At 33.3% G+C, this 22,505-nt stretch overlaps 2 protein-coding genes across 4 annotated transcripts in view; one reads left to right on the top strand and one right to left on the bottom strand.

Annotated features, from left to right (window-relative positions):
• Positions 1-22,505, top strand: part of LOC108738820 (octopamine receptor Oamb) — a 404,007-nt gene that overhangs the window by 215,229 nt on the left and 166,273 nt on the right. The gene's annotated exons all lie outside the window — the stretch shown is intronic.
• Positions 16,184-22,505, bottom strand: part of LOC108738818 (sodium-coupled monocarboxylate transporter 2) — a 61,165-nt gene continuing 54,843 nt past the window's right edge. For all 3 annotated transcript variants that reach the window (XM_025976716.1, XM_018472406.2, XM_018472405.2), the window contains exons 5-9: positions 22,116-22,256; positions 19,603-19,821; positions 19,272-19,545; positions 18,960-19,210; positions 16,184-17,369 (exon numbers count right to left, since the gene is read on the bottom strand). In XM_025976716.1, coding sequence (XP_025832501.1) covers positions 16,910-17,369; positions 18,960-19,210; positions 19,272-19,545; positions 19,603-19,821; positions 22,116-22,256 — 1,345 coding nt within the window. In that variant the 3' untranslated portion in view covers positions 16,184-16,909. The remainder of the gene's footprint in view (positions 17,370-18,959; positions 19,211-19,271; positions 19,546-19,602; positions 19,822-22,115; positions 22,257-22,505) is intronic.

Here is a 22,505-nt window from a genome sequence, read left to right as displayed (position 1 = left end):
GTGAATATGCCTTGATTTCAACTTCGAAACAAAAAAATATTTAGTTTCAATCTCTATTAATAATGAGCGTAAAACTTTTTAATATGTTTAAATAATAATTAAAACTTTAAAATTGCATTTATTTCAGACAATTATAAATATTATCATTATATTATCAAGTAAAAACGAGATTTTCAGCTAATTTTTCATTTTTTCCTCGATAACCATTTAGTGAATTTGAATAACCTTACGATAAAGTGATTCTCCAGAGTTCAAGTTACTTATTATAAAAGTTTGAAATTTGTGGTAGCTTTTTTTCTGTTAATAAAAATAAATTTAATCTGTTCGGTTAACGAATCTCCGTAAAATGACGTTAAAATTACAATTTTTTAAATATTCAATAACTTTTTGACGGTTTAGTGAATCGATTTGTAATTTTTACAGGAGTTTTAGAATTGAATGAGGAGCGTTCTTTCAAATTTTTATTTGCCTTGTAGCATTGTGACATACCTCCCAACATCCTTGAGATATCTTTTCGAAAATGAGGTTTATTATACATTTTTTATTATCTTCGCAACTACAAGAGCAAATCCACATGGTGGACATACTCTTCATTGAAATGACATGTCCTTCAAATAATCTGTAATATTACAATTAGAGAAAACTTGCTTAACAGTAAGGCATATTTTAAATACCATTTTCCATAACAATGTAACATTAGGTCGCATGCGACCGTTGCCTTTTTTGGAATGAAAAAATTCGGTTCCACTTGGCGCACCGCCTTTTAACCGATTGCATTTATTGTAGTTTTTTTGCCCCAACTACTTCACCGGTTTAAAAGTTTTGTAATTATTGTCATTGTTACTCTCTTTTAGTTTATCGGCTGGCAATATACTCCGATTTGACACGGTGACAGTTTAGAATTTTTTAAAACATTTTTGAAATAAATTTAAAAAGTGCAATTGAAGAGCTCGGTATAAAAACAGATTTGGTCTATTTTTTATCTTAGCTAGAATAGGAAGATATTACCTACTCTGTTTTAATATTAGCATCAATAGAAAATGATTTTAATGACAACGGCAGTGTATAAAATAAAAAAAACCTCATATGAGCCGTTTGGTTTTTGAAACAAAAGAAAGAATTATTACGAGTATTAGTGGAGTGGAGTCTGCAATTATGGAATGTTTTCAAGTGTAAAAGGGCCTGGGGGTCCTCCTGTGGGAAATTTAAAAAACCTGCTCTGGATAAGATTTCATTACCTAATAATGAATCAAGACAGTTTCATGCTTGTAAAATTTTTATAATTGCTTATAAATTATTGATATTTTTAGTTCAAAATTCGGGTGAGGTAGTATATTGGGTTGGATAGTTTTGGGTGGCAACTTCTATCACTTTCTTCCCTCAAATTACGCTACTAGCTACACATAATAGATAGAGAGATTTCAACTTCAACATTCTCATCTTAATCGGCTGCGGATTCTCTATTAGCATTCTGATCCGTCAGCTTTCGCTGCAATATTGTAATACTAGCTCCGGAACTATATGGTTGTTGCAGTAAAAAAACCTCAGGCAGCTCTATTTATGCTTGTTCATCCGGACCCCGTTACATCCTTAGGTCCTTATGCTCTCTTTTAAAACCTTGAATTCTGGTAGTTTTCGACGTGTTGAGCGAAAATCTTAATGGGTGCTGTCGTAAAAATTCACCTTTTTGAGGTATGATTTAATCCTTCCATAGGCACTTCCAATTATGTGTATTGAATACGTTCAACTTTGTATATATGCATATGTTAATGTATTATACTTATGTGTATTGCATATTATATGGATATGTCATGATATTGTAATGCAAACTGTACATGCGTAGTACACTTCAACGTCATTACGTACTTATGGGGAAAGTTGGCGGACTAAGAGATGTAATTTAATACCAACACAGAATCTATAGTCAATTACATCCTTAGTTTGGATAATATTAAGTAAAGTACAAGGCAGTTAAGGTTTGGAAGCTTTTTATTTATGAAGAACTAACACCGACGTTTCGCCTCTATTTGGGATTTTCGCTTACATAACTAAAGAACCTACCTTGTAAAAGCCCCCCAAATTTTTTTTGCTTAGATAACTAAAGAACCTACCTTAAAAAAGCCTCCAAAAGAGAGGGGAAACTCCAGTGCTGGCTCTTCATAAATAAAAATCTTCCAACCCTTATTTGCCTTGAACTTTACTTAACAGAATTTATAGTTTATATGACGCATAAAGACTAAAAGAGTAGTTACTGCATACACTTTTAAACAACAGATTTCCACTTCTTACTCTCTTGAATATAGTAGTTGGAAAATCAGAGCAGACAACCCTTATAGTACTGTTCTGTAAACGACAGATTCCGTGGTAGTGTTTGATGATACCTCTGAGGACATCAACTTTCTTTCCCTATATAAGTACACTATGACGATGAGGTGTACCTACAACACTTGCATCCCCATCCCTGGCGCGATACCATGACATAGATATAATGCATCGGCATATACACATCTACTTGAATGTATTCAATACGTGTAATAGATATAATTGTACCTTGGAAGTCTTAACGGAAGGGACCATATCTCAAAAAAACGAGTTTTTATGACTTAGCGCCCATTAGGACTTTTGATCTACACCTCGAGAACTACCAGAATCCAAAGGATCTAGCGGGATTCTTTCTTTGTTTGGGTCCTATATCAAAAGATGTGTAGTCCCGAGATAAAAATGTTCAGTCTCTCAGAATCTCCGAAAACGAGACTCGAGTCTCCGTCTCTCATCGAGTCTCTCTGGTGTCGCTGAGAGAGACTGTCGAGAGACTGTCAAAAAACTGTTTAGCGTCTCTGAACGAGAGACTCGAGTCGCTGATAGAGAGATCCTCATTTCGTATTCAGTCTCTGAACGAGAGACTCGAATCTCTGAACGAGAGACTCGAAAATCTCAATAAGTGGTGCCTCGATAGAGATGGTTAAAAGTTCAACATGTTTCAGAGATCCCAGTCTTTCTACGAGAGACGCGAGTCTCTCAATTTTTCAGTTTTATTCATTCAGTCTCTCTGTGAAAGACTCGAATCTCGAATTAACAATTTTATCGTTCGAGTCTCTCATACAGAGACTGTGAGAGATCCGTAAAAACACCTAGACAATAACTGAGAGACTGTGAAAGACTGTGAGAGACGTTCTCAGAGACGCTGAAAGACTCTGAGGGACTCGAGAGAGGCTGAAAATTTTTGTCTAGGGGTGTTTTAAACTGTTAGTGTTAAATCCAATTAAAAGATGCTCTTCATCTCAAAGTGAGCTAACTTGTTTCTGTATAAATATCTTCACAGACTACACATCCTTTGGTAGAAATTGATTAATTATACATTACTCTTAGAAGGTCTCTAAATAAATTTACTATCACATAAAAGTCAGTCCTGATTAAAACTGAACTTATTACATTACATACAAGTTAATAAAAGACCGTTTATATTAATTAAACCTTTAATGCTGCTTATTGTTTAAGCATTACTTAAAATGGATATGATAGAGTAGAACAAGAAGCGGGATGTTCGTGTAATGTCACGTTAGAGTTAAATTACCCCCTTGAAAAATAGCACACCGATTAATTATTTAAAATTAAATTTCTTTGTTCTGTCAAAAAGTACTGACGGTACCAAGTGCAAGCATTTATGAAATTATTAAGTTAGTTTGCTCTGTAGGGGAGACGGACACAGTTATTACGTAATCAATTAACCATAATGTGTTTGTCAGGACATTTATAAGTGAATTCACTAAGACAAATAGCAGTTCCGACTAATAAAGCGAGAATGGGCTGTGCGCGCTAAGAATCATAATCCTTCCTTGATGACGCCGTTTGTTGTTGCGAATTAAAAGACCAACGTGAAAATTCCTTCGTTTATGGGGCACATAAAAATAGAGGCAACTGGAAATTATTACGGGTTGGAATTAATGCTCCTTAAAGTAGACTAACATAGCGTTAAATAAATGGATAAACATTAAAAAAAAAAATACAACGTGTAATTATACAACACGCTACTGAAGTGAAACTTCTTCAAACACACAATCATACCGAGATAGGGGTTAAGGAATTGGATTAATGGTATTATTTGTACACTATGCTTCGCACGGGTGCAATGCTGATAGTAAATATACTATAGAGTGTCTTTATATGCAACAATCACAGCTTTTTTGTCATTAGACAATACAAACCGGACGGTCCCTAGATTTTAAGTCTGTAATATCTTCGAAAATATTCATTTAAATTACATGCTGTAAAGAGCCATATTAATCTATATTAAATGCACAATGTATTTAAAAGTACTTAATTGGATAAGGATTAATGTTGTATTGCTTAAAATCGCTTCGTAAATAAGCCATTATTTCTTGTAAAAATTAAACGATAAAAAATGGTTATTGTGAGTTATCCCTAAGAGATAGACATATACCATCCGGGACTTTTTTGTAGACCTTCTTAAGGTGTACAATACTGTAGTATATTATTTTGATCTATCTCGTAGGGTTCAGCCAGCGTTTGCAATGTAAGCGCAAAAAAATGTATTTATTTACATCACATTACAAACCTCTAAAACTATCAGTGTTTCTTTACTGTATTATGCATGTATTATACACGTAAACCTTCCTCTTGAATTACCCTATCTATTAAAAAAAACCGTATTAATATCCGTTGCGTAGTTTTAAATATCTAAGCATACATAGGGACAGACAGCGGGGGAAATGCGTTGCATGATTTCGTTACATAGCAACTCGTATGAAACGAACTTACCCTACCGTGAGTAAAGAAGTTTCACTTCAAAAACATTTCGAACATTTATGTACACGATACTTTTGAAAAACACAATACGCATTTAAAAAATAACTTTCCACTTTACAGAAACATAATTTATTTTGAAAATGGATAGTTTGCATAGTAGAATGATAGATTTTAATATTGCTATTGTGTGAATTGTTTTTTTTTACTTTAAAATGTGTCATTTGGATTTCGTATTTTGTTAAAAAAAAATATTTTCTATAAATATTCACTAAAATTTCATATATTTTACGCAAACCTATTTCGCTCTCAAAAATGCACTAATATATATTTAGTCGACTTATATCCATTAAGAAGCATTTTATTATATAAATCAATAATATTTCCATCAACGTCTTAGTTTCTTTTAGGCGCCCTTGTTTTTTACGACAGCCGACAACTTGTAGAATAATAGGTTAAAGTTTCAGAAAAATGTAAATAAATAGCATTACATTTTTACATAAGTATAATAGAAAGCACATGTTCAATAATTATATCTATACTTACGCTAGAGAATGTGGTCGCTCTCTGCGCTCATAATACTTGAATTTCGAAAGTGTCTTAAAAATTGAATATTGCACTTGGTAATTTCTATGTTATTAAATTTTTTATTATAATACGCGAATTCGTTTGAACGCTTGCACTTTCTCAATATTACTTTATTTTAGAAAGTACTCTAAGTAAATTTATTTTTGTGCGACAGTTTTGCGCTTCCAATAAAAAATAAAAAAAAAATTGTTGGTATTGCGGGAAAGCGAAATAATTTATTAATACGTCGCGCCGCTAAATTAGCACCAGTTTTCTTTCGTATGTTACAGCGGCTTATTTTTTTGTAGAAAATGCTTAAACAAAGTACATAATTTTAACACTATTGTTTTTATTAAAGATTTATTAAGAAACAACTTTTCTTCGCACAATATTAGCGAGCATGGAGTGAAGTGAAAACAGGCTAGGTAGATATTTTGAAATTTTATTGCTTTTACATTAAATCGCTCATTTGTTTTAAGGAAAATCGACGTGAAACGTTTCGAGTTTTGTAATATTTGAACAACAAAAATGCAAACTAACGAAATTATTACTTCGTTTATAGAAATATATATTAGAAATTGACAGCGTTTGGTTTTTAATTTCCATCAACAGAAACTGTTACGGCAATTGAGAAGCGTAACTTCTTCCGTTACATTTTCTTTGTGTTATTAATATCGTCGAATTAAAGTTTCTACATTTTCACTTTTGACGATTACTATAGTATACGCAATTAGTCACTTACTACTTCTTTTTTCTAGATGTGTCTAAATGTGGTTACTGCTATATCCGTGCGGTAGCTGAAATTCATTGCGACACGCTCTCAGGTAGTGAAAAAATGCTGTGACAACATTTTTAACTTCGCCAATAACAGAAAAAAACACACAGTTATCCTTCTTGTAGATACGTGACAAAATTCTCCATTATTTTGAAATGAAAATGATCGATAATATTCACACGTGCTTCTGTTACTTGATATTAAAAATGACAGAATCCAGAGACAAAAGAGAAATTTTGTATTTTCGCTTTCACCGCTAAAACGGTACCGTGAATGTCTTAAAAATTTTGTTCAGAGGACGACTAGGTACACAAATTTTAAATATTCATATTTCAAGAGTCTCCATTTGCTCCAAAACGCGAGAAAAGGATACAAAATTTGATTGTAGGAAAAATTTAAATCGACAAAATGATGAATACAGAACAGTTCCAATGAGTTTCAATGTAAAATAGATTGCGACTAATATTAACGCTTTTCAGAACTACAATAGGTAAGTCACAATGTTTCTTATAATATTCACAAATCTCGTTCACTGCCAGAATTTTCCGACCTGTAAATTTGGCAATGCTTATGTTTTACGTCAGATCTCATCAGCACGCCATAGGTAGTTTAGATAAATCACCAGCTAAACCAATGTTGATCTAAAAAGGCAGGATGACATAATATGTACCTACAGTATATTGCGATCTCCTGATATTTAAAATATTACTGTTTACAGCAAATATCAGATCCCTTTGAAGTTTGCGTGATAAAATTTACAGACAAAAATATAAACTACCGGATAATTAGGCGTGAAAGCAAAAATTAGCCGCGACTTCAAATGGAGTTAGCATGTAAAAATTGTAAAATCGGTTAGGAAAATTCTAGACAGCTAAAACTGCTCTCATAACTAGCTGTTAATTAACCTCTTGATGATGTAGACTACTAACCAGTGGGTTCGATATTTTTTTTTCAAAATAGCGTCATTTTTCGATCTTGCGGAGCAGACAACCGCTATAATATCGACTGAGACTCTAAAGTGGACACTCCAAATTAGGCTTGAAGCTTGCTGTAAATATTTCGCAAATTAGCTATGAAGGTCAAAAATTGACCACTTCTCGGAACATAAAAACTAGTTCACTAGTTAACATCAAGTGGGATAAGCAAAAACATGGTAATAAATTGACTAGAGAAAGCGCGGACACTTGGGATCGAGCCGATAATACACCGCTGCAGGGGGAGAGAATTTTTTTTCAAAGTGGCGTCATTTTTCTATCTTGAGTGAGATTATAATATTCATTGTAAGTCAGATTTGAAGTGGGCATGCAATCTGGTTTTTGGGTTTCTTGGGTCGTGGCTTAGTTTTGACTTTCATGGCTAATTTGCGAAATCCTCACAGAAGTTTCAACCCGGATTTAGAATGTCTACTGTGGTCTCATTCAGTATTGCAACGGTTGTTGTTAAATACGAAACTGATTTCAGCTGTCTAAGATTTTCCTACCTGATTTTATAATTTTTTCATGCTAACTCAACGTGAGGGTGGCATGCAAACTGGTTTTCGGGTTTCCCAGGTCGCGGCAAATTTTTGGCATTCACGGTTGATTTACGGTTAATTTGCGGCCAATTAACCCATGGTTTGTCTGCTAATTTTGCCGTGTTAACTTCAAAGGGGTAAATATCGGTAGGTGACGATGTACGCCCATAATTTGATATCGAATATAATTTGTGTGCAACTATGCATCACTTTTATAATGGATGTGTTATAAGGGAAGTCACTCTTTTACGCGCAAAGCGATTAAACATCATGATGTAAAATTTTTATTCAAAAAAGTTTGACTATTGAAAAAGGATCGAACAGATACCTAGATAGTATTAAACTAATTATCTTAAATTGCCTACTCACAATAGGATTTGTGTGCAATATCTACCTACTTTAATTTCTTGGGGTTGGAAAGAAGATTACATTGCTGGAATTGATTCCACCCACTTTAATTTCCATTCGCGGATAATTTTACTCTATTTGATACAATTCTAAAAATAGCTCCAGTTACAAATAATTGGCTAGGTCACAAAAGCTTTCGATCTTGTGTTAATTTTAATCAGTACATGTGTTCGTCTTGTTGACGTCGATACCAAATGAACGATCGCCGATCTGTAGTATTGTGCGTGTATTTGGAGAGGTTTGTTACACATTTGTCCCCTTGTGATGTAAGCAACGCTACATCCGATTACTTTAATTGGATTAGGGGCAATGTATCTACTATATATGCAAATCAAACTTAACCCTATTAGAGAAACGCTTTTAAATTGGATGTGTCCAGCCTCTCACTTATAATCCATCACCAGCAATTATCTTACTAATTATTTCAATTATTCATAATCTTGTTAGTTAGTAGTTTTGCAGGCTTTTGCGGTTATTGTTTGCGGTAAAGCTCATTAGGAATCTGGATTTGCATCACGTCAGAAATGTCTACTGTCGATGTTTCGCTCTCGATCGAATGGGCTCCGGGTTTAAAGTTAAAAATTCGTGATTAACAATTAAATTTATAGATATCCACACAAGTGGACCATGTTGGAGCATACGTAATCTTAAAATGTAGCATCGTGCTACAGATGGCGTTTACCGCGCCATTTGTAGTATTTTCTATGTCTTACTAATTATTTCAATTATTTATAATATTGTTAGTTAGTAGTTATGCAGGCTTTTGCGGTTATTGTTTGCGGTAAAGCTCATTAGGATTCTGGATTTGCATCACGTTAAAAATGTCTACTGTCGATGTTTCGCTCTCTATCGCAGGGGACATATTTAGGGCTCGGGGTTTAGGGTTGGAAATTCGCGATTAACAATTAAAACTATTGTTGTTTACGAACAATTACTTTAGAAGAAAAGGACGACTTCCTTTTGTTTTTCTGAAGTTTGATTACATCTTGTAGCAGATGTTGATTCTGTATTGGACCATTTTACTATAATGAATAGCTTCAGGGAGAATAAATTAGTACTGAATGAGATAATTGCATTTTACACTTTATTTATCAACAGGGCAATTCAAGTGATTTAAGGGATGAAGATGCTTTATGTAGTATATAAACACACCGATGTTTCGCTTTATTTTGTTAAAGCTTCTTCAGGGTAGATTATATAGATAAAAAATAAAGTTGAAGCTTGGGTGAATTTCAATGGATTTATGTACTATGAATATATATCTTCTGCAACTTTATTTATCAACAGGGCAATTCAAGTGATTTAAGGGATGAAGATGCTTTATGTAGTATATAATCAAACCGATGTTTCGCTTTATTTTGTTAAAGTTCTCTACAATTTAGATAAATTAAACATTTCTTACCCTTAAATTGCTTGAATGAGTCCTTTTGATTAAAGAGCTTTTATTTTATTCGTTTTCATATTTTCCCTTGATTTTTTATAAATGTTAAGGGGTATGTTTCGCCTTAAGAGAATGCTATAATCTACCCTGAAAAAGCCTTCGCATCGTAAGGCTAAAAGATGGTCTGATTATTTAAAGTTAAAATCCAAAAGACCATTGTCCCTTAGTTGTTTATGATTTCGGATTTGCAGTGTTTTGTTTAATTTAGTTGTTCAGCTTACTCAAGGGGGGCGTAGTCCAAAGGGACTGCCCTCCTTCCACCAGTAGGAGCTGATAGGAATAAAACACTCAATAGCTTTTTTCCCTGACCGTCCATTTCCGGTGAAAACTGGTAATAAATCGATTAAATTTTTATTTAATACGAGACCCAAGTTTTAAAACCATCCTTCATATAAAATAGAAATCAATNTGACACTAAACAATAAAAAGGTTTGTGAACACAACAGGTATCAATGTATTATATCAGCAAAATAAGTGCAAAATAATGTAACGAAAGCTACGGACCTGAGGTATTTAGTTTATAATTAATTTTTATGTATATTGTTAAACAAAACATACAATAATTGTGTTTCTAGTTAGGTAATACAGTTCCAATTTAGTTTTTCAATGCCTTGTACGTACAATAGAAACTGTCATATTTGCAAATTAAATTCTTTCACTGGCGTAGTTGCTAAACGTAGCGAAGGGACTAATAGTGAGAAATCCAACGAGCTCTAGTTTAGGTTTAAATAAAAGTTAAGACAATTGCGGCCGCTCCCATGGCTGACAGAATGAAATAGCGGGGTACTTAAACCGGCTTCAGATTAAAAAGGCTTGTATTTATTCTAGCACCCTTTTAGCATTCGCGATATTCATTCGAGATTGTGAGAAATGGTAGCGTTCATTCCTCAAGCAAGCTGTGAAAAAGACAATCACAGGGCTCTCTTGCTACTGCTTCTAATGCCGCTGCTTAAAACTTTTCGCTCGAATAACGAAAAGATTAAATTGGAATTCTGTCAAAACCGAGTTCGTTGTAAAGAATACAAAGACAATTAGAAGTTTCTCTGAAAGAATTTTCAACACAAATACGTGCTAACTAAAAATAAGGGATACGATTACAACTTACCTTCTTTCAGTTAGATATATAAGTGTATTTTTTGCCAACGCAGGCAAAATAAATAATAATTGGACTGGGGATAATAAAGATCGATTTGGGTTTAAAAGAAATAGAGGAACGCGAGAGGCCATACTAACTTTACGGGTAACAATAAACAAAACGACAGAAAAAAGAAAGAGTGTGTACATAACATCTGTAGATTTAGAAGAAGCTTTTGACAATGTTAAATGAGACAAGATGATAAATATACTTAAAAATGAAGGATGAGTTACAAAGATAGAAGAGTGATACTTAGTTTGTATATAGAGCAACACGCAGTTATAGAGATGGGGTTGCAACGTAGAGAAGTAAATATTAGGAAGGGAGTCAGACAGGGATGCACACTGTCACCGCTAACTTTTAACCTATACATCGAAGACGCAATCAAAATCATTAAAGACAGTAGGGATTGATATATAGAGGTAAAAGATTAGTATGCTTAAATTTGCAGATTATATAGCAGTATTAGCATCTAACAAGGAGGACTTAGAGTTAGCTTGAAATAATATGGAAGCGGTACTGACAAAACAGTGCTCTATGAAAATAAATAAAAGTAAAACAAAAATACTTGCATGTAAGGGAATAAAAAGTAGGGAAAGAGTGAATATAAAGGTAGGAGACGAAAAATTAGAAGAAGTGACCGATTTTAGGTATCGAGGAAGTCAGATAAGTCAGGACCGAAGGAGTAGTAGGGACATAAAGCAGAGGATAGCAAAGGGTCGAGTCGCCTTCAATAAAAAGAAGTCCTTGCTGTACTCGCGAACGGTTAATTTAGAAATTCGAAAAAGGTTGTTAAATGTGTATGTTTGGAGCACGGCGCTGTACGGGTGAGAAACATGGATAGTGGGCGCGGTGGAAAAGAAAAGATTAGAAGTTTAATTACTAAATTGAATGTTTAAGGAGTAACAAAGAGAGAGAACAGATTGTTTTTGATCGGCCGTGAGTGTTTCATTCCTAGAGCACTAAAAGGTAAGGCTGATGACATTTTATCTTCCTTATTAGATACCTAAGTACAATAAATGTAGTAAAACGTCAAAATATCGTCAATTCTCTCTACATATAACCAAGTTATATTGTATTTTGTGTTCATTTTAAGTTAGCATGTATTTAATAGGTAATTAGTTTACGGTTAAAAGATTTAGTTTAGATGATTTTATATATAATTGACGAAGAGTATAAAAATCTAAAGTAAAACGGGTGTAAAACTCTAATTTGAAACATTACTTAAACTCGGCAATCACTGAATGACAAAACATTCAAACTTATGCCACCTGGACTTAAAAAAAAGAATTCAAAGTACGCCCAACCTCTTTTAGGAAAATATCATAAGTTGCTCGTCTTGACGTTGATTTTATCTTAATTGTGGATATTTATTGGTTTACGAAATATGCAATTTAGGATGCATACATGCTTTGAAACAAAATATCCAGATATTGCTATCGCCATTGTTTAATTTTGATGAAATAATGGAGGAAATGCCAAAACTAAGAAAAAACTCTAAGGAAAATTAAAGCCATATGATTTACGATGATGATAATTTTATGGAATGCATTATAAAACTTACGATTACTACACACATATACACAAATGATATTTAATGTAAATGTTTCTTCCCATTTACAACCTTGACATCTATGTTGATGGGCGTGTGCCTTCTGCAATGAATAAATTCATGGGTGTGTTGCTTTGACGAATTATATATGCTTCTACTGTGATAATGTTTCGGGACGACCTTTATGTAACCATTACATCTGCATGCTAAGAATGGTAACGAACTTATTACATCTACATTCAAAGAACGACAAGGAAGTTATTAGAATCGACATGATAGTGTTGATTGCATTGATTGATTAAGTTGAACCAGTTAACATATTCTATTGTCTATAAGTATATTTATTAAACTTGATCCCATCTTTAAAATAAAATGTTAGAAACGTGCAATGACAGTGTAATAAATTGGCTAAATTAATCTATTTTTATTATTATGACATTTTTATTAATGTTAAAGATCAAATCCACATAGAAGCTCGAACCTAAATGTGCAGTTCAAAAATGGAAATTGATATTTTAAAAAAACTAACGAAATTTTATTCAAAACTATCACTTAGGCACAAAAAAAAATACAACGTGTAATTATACAACACGCTACTGAAGTGAAACTTCTTCAAACACATAAGTATACCGGGATAGGGGTTAAGGAATTGGTTTAATGGCATTATTTGTACACTATGCTTCGAACGGGTGCAATGCTGATAGTAAATATACTATAGAATGTCTTTATATACAACAACCACAGCTTTTTTGTCATTAGACAATACAAACCGACCGGTGGTACCCCCGCAGGCGCTATGTCCCTGCAGTTTAAGTCTGTTATATTTTCATTTGAATTACATGCTGTAAAGGGCCATATTGATCTATATTAAATGCACAATGTATTTAAAAGTACTTAATTGGATAAGGATTAATGCTGTATTGCCTAAAATCGCTTCGTAAATAAGCCATAATTTCTCGTAAAAAGTAAACGATAAAAATGGTTATTGTGGGTTATTCCTAAGAGATAGACATATACCATCGCGGACATTTTTTGTAGACCTTTTTAAGGTGTACAATACTGTAGTTCTATTTTGTTCTATCTCGTAGGGTTCAGCCAGCGTTTGCAATGTAAGTGTAAGAAAACGTGTTTATTTACGACATCACATTACAAACCTCTAAAATTATCAGTATTTCTTTACTATATTATGCATGTATTATACATATAAACCTTCCTCTTGAATTACTCTATCTATTAAAAAAAACCGCATTAAAATCCGTTGCGTAGTTTTAAAGATCTAAGCATACATAGGGACAGACAGCGGGGGAAATGCGTTGCATGATTTCGTTACATAGCAACTCGCATGAAACGAACTTACCCTACCGTGCGTAAAGAANGAACTTACCCTGCCGTACGTAAAGAAGTTTGACTTCAAAAATTTTATTCTGTATGACTGTTGCAGAAGTTTTAACTAAATTTAATCAAAATGCAAAGTTTTAAGGTCATTAAAATAATAGTTTGAAAGATAATAATAATTCACATTCTTCGAATCATGACAGGGCACTTCAAAGTGGTCTAACGAAGAGAGTTTGATGAAAATTACAGAGTACATTCTTTATTCGTTTGCTACGATATTTGTAAATTAGAATTATGAGGAACATCGCAAAAAAAAGGAATATCTTACTCACAGGTTTAATTTTACCTCTCCCTCGTTCTTCTGCGTAATATAGACTTGTAATGTAAGTACAAATAAATAAAGATAAAATTATAACGTACAAGGTAAGAGTACTCTAGTTTAATAAATTAACAAGACCAGCCAATAGTGAAGACTCTCAAAAAAGTCATTCAAAAATCGAAATGTGCTGGTACTATTTTTCCTGTTCGCAATTTACATAAAAAATATAAACCTGAACTTTTTAATAAATGTAATATTGTGTATAATTCTCTTGGTAAGAATTTCTATAATTATATAACATTAAAAGCTATTTCATTTTTTTTCTGGTGGTTAACATAAATGATAAAGGTATAAATTTGTCATTATCCATGTAGCTCTTCTATTAATTTTTGCTTTTTCATTAACAACGTTAGTAGAAGTTTCTGTTTTGGTAATCTTAAAAATATAACAAATGAATGCATTCGAATTCGAATGTTATGCTCTCACCGTCCGAAATTTGACAGGGTCGCATTTAGTTATTACATGCATCATATTTTATTTTTTCATAATTTTTTAGGGATTTTCCATATTTTACGAAAACGTCATTTGAGCCTTTTTAATAATTTTCTTGAACCGAAACAGGTAATGGTCAGTAAAAATGTTCTGTTGCAACTGCAAAAAGGTAAAATATTCATTTATTACATCACAGAAAGAAAATCCCAATTAGATCTGTGGTGGTCTTGTTTACAATAGCCGCTTCATTTTTGTGGTCAAAACAATAATAAACGGTATAAAGTCCTCAAAAGTATCCTCTTTACAAACCTCAGATAACCAGATAACAATACCTTGGTTTTGTTTAATATAGCACACTTGTTTCCACCTGTACCACCAAAAACATTAGTAAAAGTAATTATAAACGCATTAGAATCGAATATCACTCATTAACATTATAAGATGTTAAGCTCGAAGACTGGTTAGACACACACGTCCACTTCTTCCTAATAAGTTAATTTTCTCATTTTTCGAAAACTAGAGCAGCTACATCTCTATGTGCAAACAATAATGTAACCTGTGTCTACCCTTGCCTCTCCTACTTCTGCTTCTAACTATACACTACTATCCCTCGGGAACAGCATTTTCTTTCTGGATAAAAGGTACCCTATTACCTATGTCATTTTCTGTACCCATGACAATGTGTCAACAAAATTTTATGAGGATCATTCTAGTAGTTAACGCGTGAAATTGACCAGATAAAACTAATTTTTTTATTTTTCGGGAACAGTATTTTTTTCTAGGTAAAAGGCACCCTATTTCCTTTTCTGACCTAGATTCGGTTACTGTTCGCAAATAGTTAAGAATGGGGTTGTTCTAGTTTTAAAGAAATGCGAAGATTACCTCAGGATAGGAAAAAGTGGAGGTGCGTGTCCACCCAATCTTAAGACTGATGATCTTTTGATGATCCCTCGGGGTACATTACTTTTTCTGGATAAAAGGTACACTATGTGCATTTCTGTACCCCTGACAATGTGTGTATAAAATTTCATAATGATCGCTTGAGTAATTAAAGCTTGAAAAGCATTCTAATACGTTTTCATTTCCAACCTTTTCTGCCCACATTTCAAAAAATTGTAACTTTCTCTTTCTCAGCCAGAGCCGTACTCCAAACATACATCTTTAATAATCGTTTTCGTATAAGGATAATACTCGGTTTTTATTGATGAAATTATTTCGATATTAACTCTTTCTTTAGACTGTGATAAACTTTAAGAAACAATAAACTGAATTGAATATAGCAACTACTTTAATTTTAACTTAAAAAAATAACGATGTATGTCGAAAATAGCACAAATGGCGTGGTGAACGCCATATGTAGTACGATGCTACATTTGAGGATTACGTATGCTCCAACAAGGTCCATTTAAAAATATGGATATCTACTTGTTGAAACTAATCCCGGCGTAGCTCACCTCAACGTGATAGGCACGTTACCATAATCGAACAAAATATTTTGTTTTTATTTTTTTTATTTTCGAAAACGCGCTGTTAAGACAGCAGGTAAAGGTTGGTCTGTTTTCTGTCGGAGCTGCCTGCGACGCGCTGATGAGATCCAAAAAGATGGAAATCGCGATCCGCGTCTGGCAGTTTCGACAGAATACAGACCACTTCGAATTATTTTGTTCAACGATGTATGTGTATATATAACAGGTAAGTAATGGATTTCAAAAATATAAAAATTTTTAATATATTATAACATGTTTATTTCGGTGTTCTTTTTTTTAAATGCGGTCCTGTTCATTGTTTTGGTTTTCGAGGACCACGTGTATATACAGTGTGTGGTTGTGTTTATATTCAGTCTATCTTGAATGTGAACGGAGTGTATGCACTAACACTGAAATAAAACTGCAATTTCCTACGTTTATTCGAAGCCATTGTGACTCGATAGAAACATTTAATGTAAATGGAGCCTGTAAATTATAATTACTTTAAGTACACGCTCGCTGTATGTATAAACATACATCATTATCATTACAATAACAAATAGGGCAAAAACAATTACCTATGTAACATGAAAACTCGTAAGAAATATTGTATAATTTTTAACTAAAAACGAAAAAGACGCACACAAAATAAGACTAAAGTTCGTGTAAGTATTATAAGAAAAAGAAAAAGTGGACACCTCTCAGGTTCAAACAGATCGTCGACTAATTCTTTTCAAACCAATGATTATATCAATTTCTGAAGTTGAAGTTTATTCTAAAATAAATAATAAGTATATTTTTTATCAAAAAATTAAGTTGAGGCAAGTATGTCATTAATTAAAAGGATAAATTAATTAAATACATTTCGTTAAACAGCATTCGTTCAGCTGCCCGACAATGTAAATATGTATAATATAAGCACCTTAATTTTACGTATACAAACAATAATAAGTATTATAATCGCAATTATAAACTAATCATTGCATAAAAAAATGTTCAAAATAACAATGCGCAAACCACTACCTACAAAAATTCACTGCGCTAAATCGGCATAAAAGTTTATATTGGAAGTCTTTCGCGGTCCTACACCTAAAAATCACAGAAGTTACTTGAAACATCAGGTGTGTTCTGAAAATCCCACATCACAATCTCGTTTTCGTCACTTCGTTGTCAGCTTCGAATGCTAAGTTCGAGCTTCCGGCTGATCCCGGGCTCGGTGTGTGCTCGGAATCCTTGCTGTTATCCTTGTCGCTCTTCCCGGGGCTCGGCAAAGATTCTATTGAGTCCCTCTTACGACAATCGGTGAAAGTAGGATTGAGCTTGCCGTTTTTCTTTATTTCGTCCTGCAGAGTCAGGGTAAAACCGTTTCCTAGAGATCGATTGTCGTCCACGTTCTTGTATTTTTCCGAGTAGAGTCGCTTTTGTCCTGGGAACCAGCTCGCTATCTTTCGCGCTATGGGATGGATAAGGTTGTCGTCATAGATTTCGTCCTTGCTTAATCCTGTGACGCAGGAAACTGTTATTCCCACGAATAACGTAACAAAGCATCCGATAGCGGAATAATACATGTAGGTTGTCGAATACAAATACGTCAAAGGATCACTGAAATAAAATAAACATGATTTATTTTTCAAAAATTATCGATCATTATCATTTAGCAGCATTAATATTTATATGTTGTTTTCTAATGATAAGCTAGTAAATTATTTGAAAAATCATTTAATTATTTTATTTTCCTTAACAAGGAAAAGTATGATGATTCATTTTAAAATATAATATGTAACTGGAGAGATTTAAATATGTACAAGTAAGAACGACGATAAATTATGAAAAACCGTCTTCAAACGTCCTTATATTTTTTTTCGGATTCTATTTTTTTATTTAACAATAACATTATTTGCAAATTTTGTTCAAAATAATTGCACGAATTTCTCTAATAGTTAACAGATGCATAGTAGGGACGATTAAAATTGGCAAAGTTCGCAATAAATTATCTGTGAAAATGAATGTATTTTTTTTCTTGTTTCTACTTGGGACTGTAGTCATTTGATTTTAAACACGCCCTTGTTAAATTAGAAAATGCTTCATGAGTAGTGCAAACAAAGTAAAAAGAGATAACCGAATAATTGGTAAGCGGTGCAGAGGTTAGAGGTTGTTTAGGTACCCGAAAGATCAGGGCCGGCTTTATAACTGCCTGGTTGGAATTATAGCTTTAAATAAGCTTTTGCTTTCCTAAATTCCTGAGAACGGTAAAATTTCCTTTAAGTTCGATCCTGGCAACATGCCCGAATTCTGCTCGTTTACATCTCTTTCTGTTACACATCAACTGGCCCAATGCTATTCCTTTTTTTTATCAGTCTCCGTCATGTGTGGGCAGTTATAAAGCCGGGTTGGAATTATATCATTAAATAAGCTTTTGCTTTCCTAAATTCCTGAGAACGTTAAAATTTCCTTTAAGTTCGACGCTGGCAACATGCCTGAATTCTGCTCGTTTACATCTCTTTCTGTTACACATCAATTGGCCCAATGCTATTCCTTTTTTTTATCAGTCTCCGTCACTTGTGTCGTGAGTAGTTTGAAGTTGCAAGAAGAAAGTAAATGAGACAGTTTTATTGCGGACTATGCCAATTTGAAACGTCCCAACTATAGATATGCCACATACATTTTCTTAACTGCCTAACGAATATAATAAACGATAATATGAGTTTGTTTGTTTGTTTGTTAGGCTTTTACACCTTAACTACTCGGTCGATCATCATGAAATTTTGTACAGACATTGTTAGGGGTACAACAAAGGACATAGAATTACCTTTTCCCTAGGGATAAAAAAACTAAAACAGTTAAAGATATGATTTTGAGGAAACCTACACGAATAGAATGAATACTATTTGAAATGATGGCATGTTAATTCGGCCTTTGGAATTTCCAAATTAATCCTTCTCGAGCATAGAAGTGACTTCGTTTTAATGAAGACGACTCGACCGTGCGCTATCCTTTGCTTTATATCCCTATCTGCTACTCCTTTCGTCCTGACTTATCTGACTTCCTAGATACCTCAATCGGTCACTTCTCCTATCTTTATATTCGCTCTTTCCCTACTTTTCCTTCCCTTGCATACCAGTATTTTTGTTTTACATTTAAATACTACCGGTAAAATTAAATTAAAAGCGCACAGAAACACTCATGACTTACATTGATTCAGCTCTGGTAGTGAACGTTTCAAATAGATCAGCAGTATTATTGACAATGATTGATTCAGTAACAGGTAAGATTGTAGTCATGGGCTCTATGTGGATCTTTGAAATAGCTTGACTAAACGTTTCATTCGTACAACCATCTGTACTGACGGGGAGAAGTTTCGTGGGTGGTTTTTCGATTGTCAATCCTCCAATTAAAATCCATAATGTTATCATATGACCCATTATCACTCCAGAGGCGGCTCCCTAAATTTGTGCAGAAAGAAATTTAGAGAACAATAATCGAACGCGCTTAAAGGATTCGTACCTTCCAGTTGCAACAAGGAACTAACATTGCCAGGATAAAGACACCTAGTAGGGGTCCCGACGTTGCTGACGTTACCAACATTGATGATTCAATGACGCCCGAAAAAAGACCGACTCCAAAGCTTATTCCCATGATTAGGAAGCCAATAACAACAGCTGTGGCTTTGATGGAATACAGTTGATTTTTTTCACTCATTCCCTTCAGCCATGGAAGAGGTTTGATGAAGTCCTCAAACGTACATGTAGCCAACGAGTTCAAAATCGAAACGTTGAGACTAAAAGAAAAACAAAAATTACATATTGTTCGTGTACAATATGCTTTTTTTCCATACGTTAAGGAACTGTTGAACAATGAAGCTATAAAAAGCCCCAATATTCCGGGGAAATAATTGAATTTATCCTCTACGAAAAAGGGAAGGACTTCGTCGTATTTATCGGTATATCCCGCCGATAGAGGATCGCAACTGGCATATACAGCATAAATAACCATTCCAACTAACCAAGAGATGCTGAAGAGGATCGTAATCACTGGGATATTCAACATAAGGGTTCTGGAAAAAATAAACACAATCAGAACCCTAGAGACTATACAAGTAGCACGAATTCCGTGTAAACAAATATTTTTCCAAAAGAAGAGGTCGCTGGGGTATCATCTGCGCTGTGGGGATAAGAGCAACTTAAAATGAAAGTAATATTTGGATGTTATTCGATATTATAAATAAAATAAAGAGTGAGTGCCTGTAGCGCCATGCCCGTAGCGCCGCCACCATTTTGCGTGCCCGTAGCGCCCCGACAATTAAATAAATATATAAGCACGTGTACAATGGATTTGTTTAATATTTATATTTGGTTTGTGTAATTCAATTGAATAATATTTTCAACTTAAATTTTAACTTTCGCTCACACTTTATTTAGACTAAGGGCTGTTTTGTGCTTAAAGTAAAATAACGAAAATTTCTCTGGCAAAGTAAAAATAACAAAAATTANTATATTTTATTATAGGTAATTCCATATGATATTATATTAAATATTATCAACTACACTGCCATTTTTATAGTTTTTCACAGCGTACACCCTTATAATTTTTGAGGTGAAACTTCTTCACGCACGGTAGGGTAAGTTCGTTTCATGCGAGTTGCTATGTAACGAAATCATGCAACGCATTTCCCCCGCTGTCTGTCCCTATGTATGCTTAGATCTTTAAAACTACGCAACGGATTTTAATGCGTTCTTTTTTAACAGATAGAGTAATTCAAAAGGAAGGTTTATATGTATAATACATGCATGATATAGTAGAGAAATACTGATAATTCTAGAGGTTTGTAATGTGATGTCGTAAATAAACACATTTTTTTGCGCTTACATTGCAAACGCTGGCTGAACCCTACGAGATAGATCAAGATAATATACTACAGTATTGTACGCCTTAAAAAGGCCTACAAAAAAGTCCCCGATGGTATATGTCAATCTCTTAGGGATAACCCACAATAACCATTTTTTATCCTTTACTTTTTACGAGAAATAATGGCTTATATATGAAGCGATTTTAAGCAATACAGCATTAATCCTTATCAAATTAAGTACTTTTAAATACATTGTGCATTTAATATAGATGAATATGAATACAACATGTAATTTAAATGAATATTTTCGAAGATATTACAGACTTAAAACGCAGGGACATAGCGGTTGCGATGGTACTGGCCGGTTCGTATTGTCTAATGACAAAAAAGCTGTGATTGTTGTATATAAAGACATTCTATAGTATATTTACTATCAGCATTGCAACCGTACGAAGCATAGTGTACAAATAATACCATTAAAGTAATCCCTTAACCCTTATCCCGGTATGTTTGTGTGTTTGAAGAAGTTTCACTTCAGTAGCGTGTTGTATAATTACACGTTGTATTTTTTTTTAATTTTATATACATCTGCATATTCATATTTATAAAAAGTATTAATTATTGCGATTTTTAAGTTGAAGACTTTTATTTTTAGCTGGATATTTACTATAAATATTTGCTTGCTTACTTCACGATCGTGTTGTAACAAAATATAAAAAAATATGTACTACCTACAAATTTTGAGAAATGGGCGAATAATAATAAATATTTTTCACCGGTCATTGTTATTCATCATAGTGTAGCAAACAATAATTATTAATTTGCGAAGTTAAACTTTAATTTACCTTGTAACCTTATGATTACAGTGTTATTGTTCAGTTACAATCAGATAATTATTAACAAAAACTGACGAATGAATTACATTTCGTAATGCCTGTGGGGTTAAATATCCTCACACTTGTAACACTTGCTAATAAAAAAAGAAGAAAGTACTAATCGTTAGAGGCACATTAAGAACCGGTTACTTAATTTAATCTCCGTTAGGACATAATACTTTTGAACGTTAAATCCCATGAAGTTATGAATAAGACGTTTAATAACTTCTCTGACACATTTTGTGTAGATACATTCGTCTGTGCTTAAAAAAAAAAGAACGGCTGATTATGTAGGTACATATGTAGACTGTAGAGTTGAAAAAATTAGAAAATCTCCAACCCGAATTCATTAGAGAATCCATTACTTACTATTGGATCTCTTGGATGTAACTGTAAAGTTTCATTTTAAAAACCGTTGAATGTTTCATACGCACACGTGTTGTGTTCTATTACACTTAGGTGCCCTTAAATTGTATACCGTCCCCGCTCATGCAATTGTTTTTTTTTAATACTATCTTCGGTAAATATTTTACTTTTCTCGAATAAGTAAAACTAAATTTCTCATTCGTTTATACATTCAACAAACAAATGTAAATAACGCGTTGCAATTACAACACCTTGACTTACTTGGTTATTTTTTTCTGGGATTCCATACTGCAGTATCTCTGTACGAAATTCTGTTGACAGCCGAGTATAGAAAGAGACATGAATAATTGTCCGATTGTAGCAGAAAGTGTTGTCACTCGAATCGTCGGATCGAGAGACCAGCTGTAACAATATTTTACTACATAAAAAACGAATTAAATTGTAAATTATAATCTTAGATTAATCAACGCATACTTATTAAATCAAATTTATGTAAATTGAGAATTTCAAATAACTTTAAAAATGAAAAACTACTTGATAATAAACATTAAAACTACACTGTAATTAATACCTATAAATATATTAATACCAAGAGAAATGAATTGATGTTCAAATTAAATTAAAAATTATTAAAATATATACGCCTAAAAT

Source organism: Agrilus planipennis, unplaced genomic scaffold (genome assembly GCF_000699045.2).
Source record: "Agrilus planipennis isolate EAB-ADULT unplaced genomic scaffold, Apla_2.0 scaffold133, whole genome shotgun sequence".
Taxonomy (NCBI): Eukaryota; Metazoa; Arthropoda; class Insecta; order Coleoptera; family Buprestidae; genus Agrilus; species Agrilus planipennis.
Note: the sequence above shows the minus strand (reverse complement) of the source record. Positions and strands in the feature narration are given on the sequence as shown.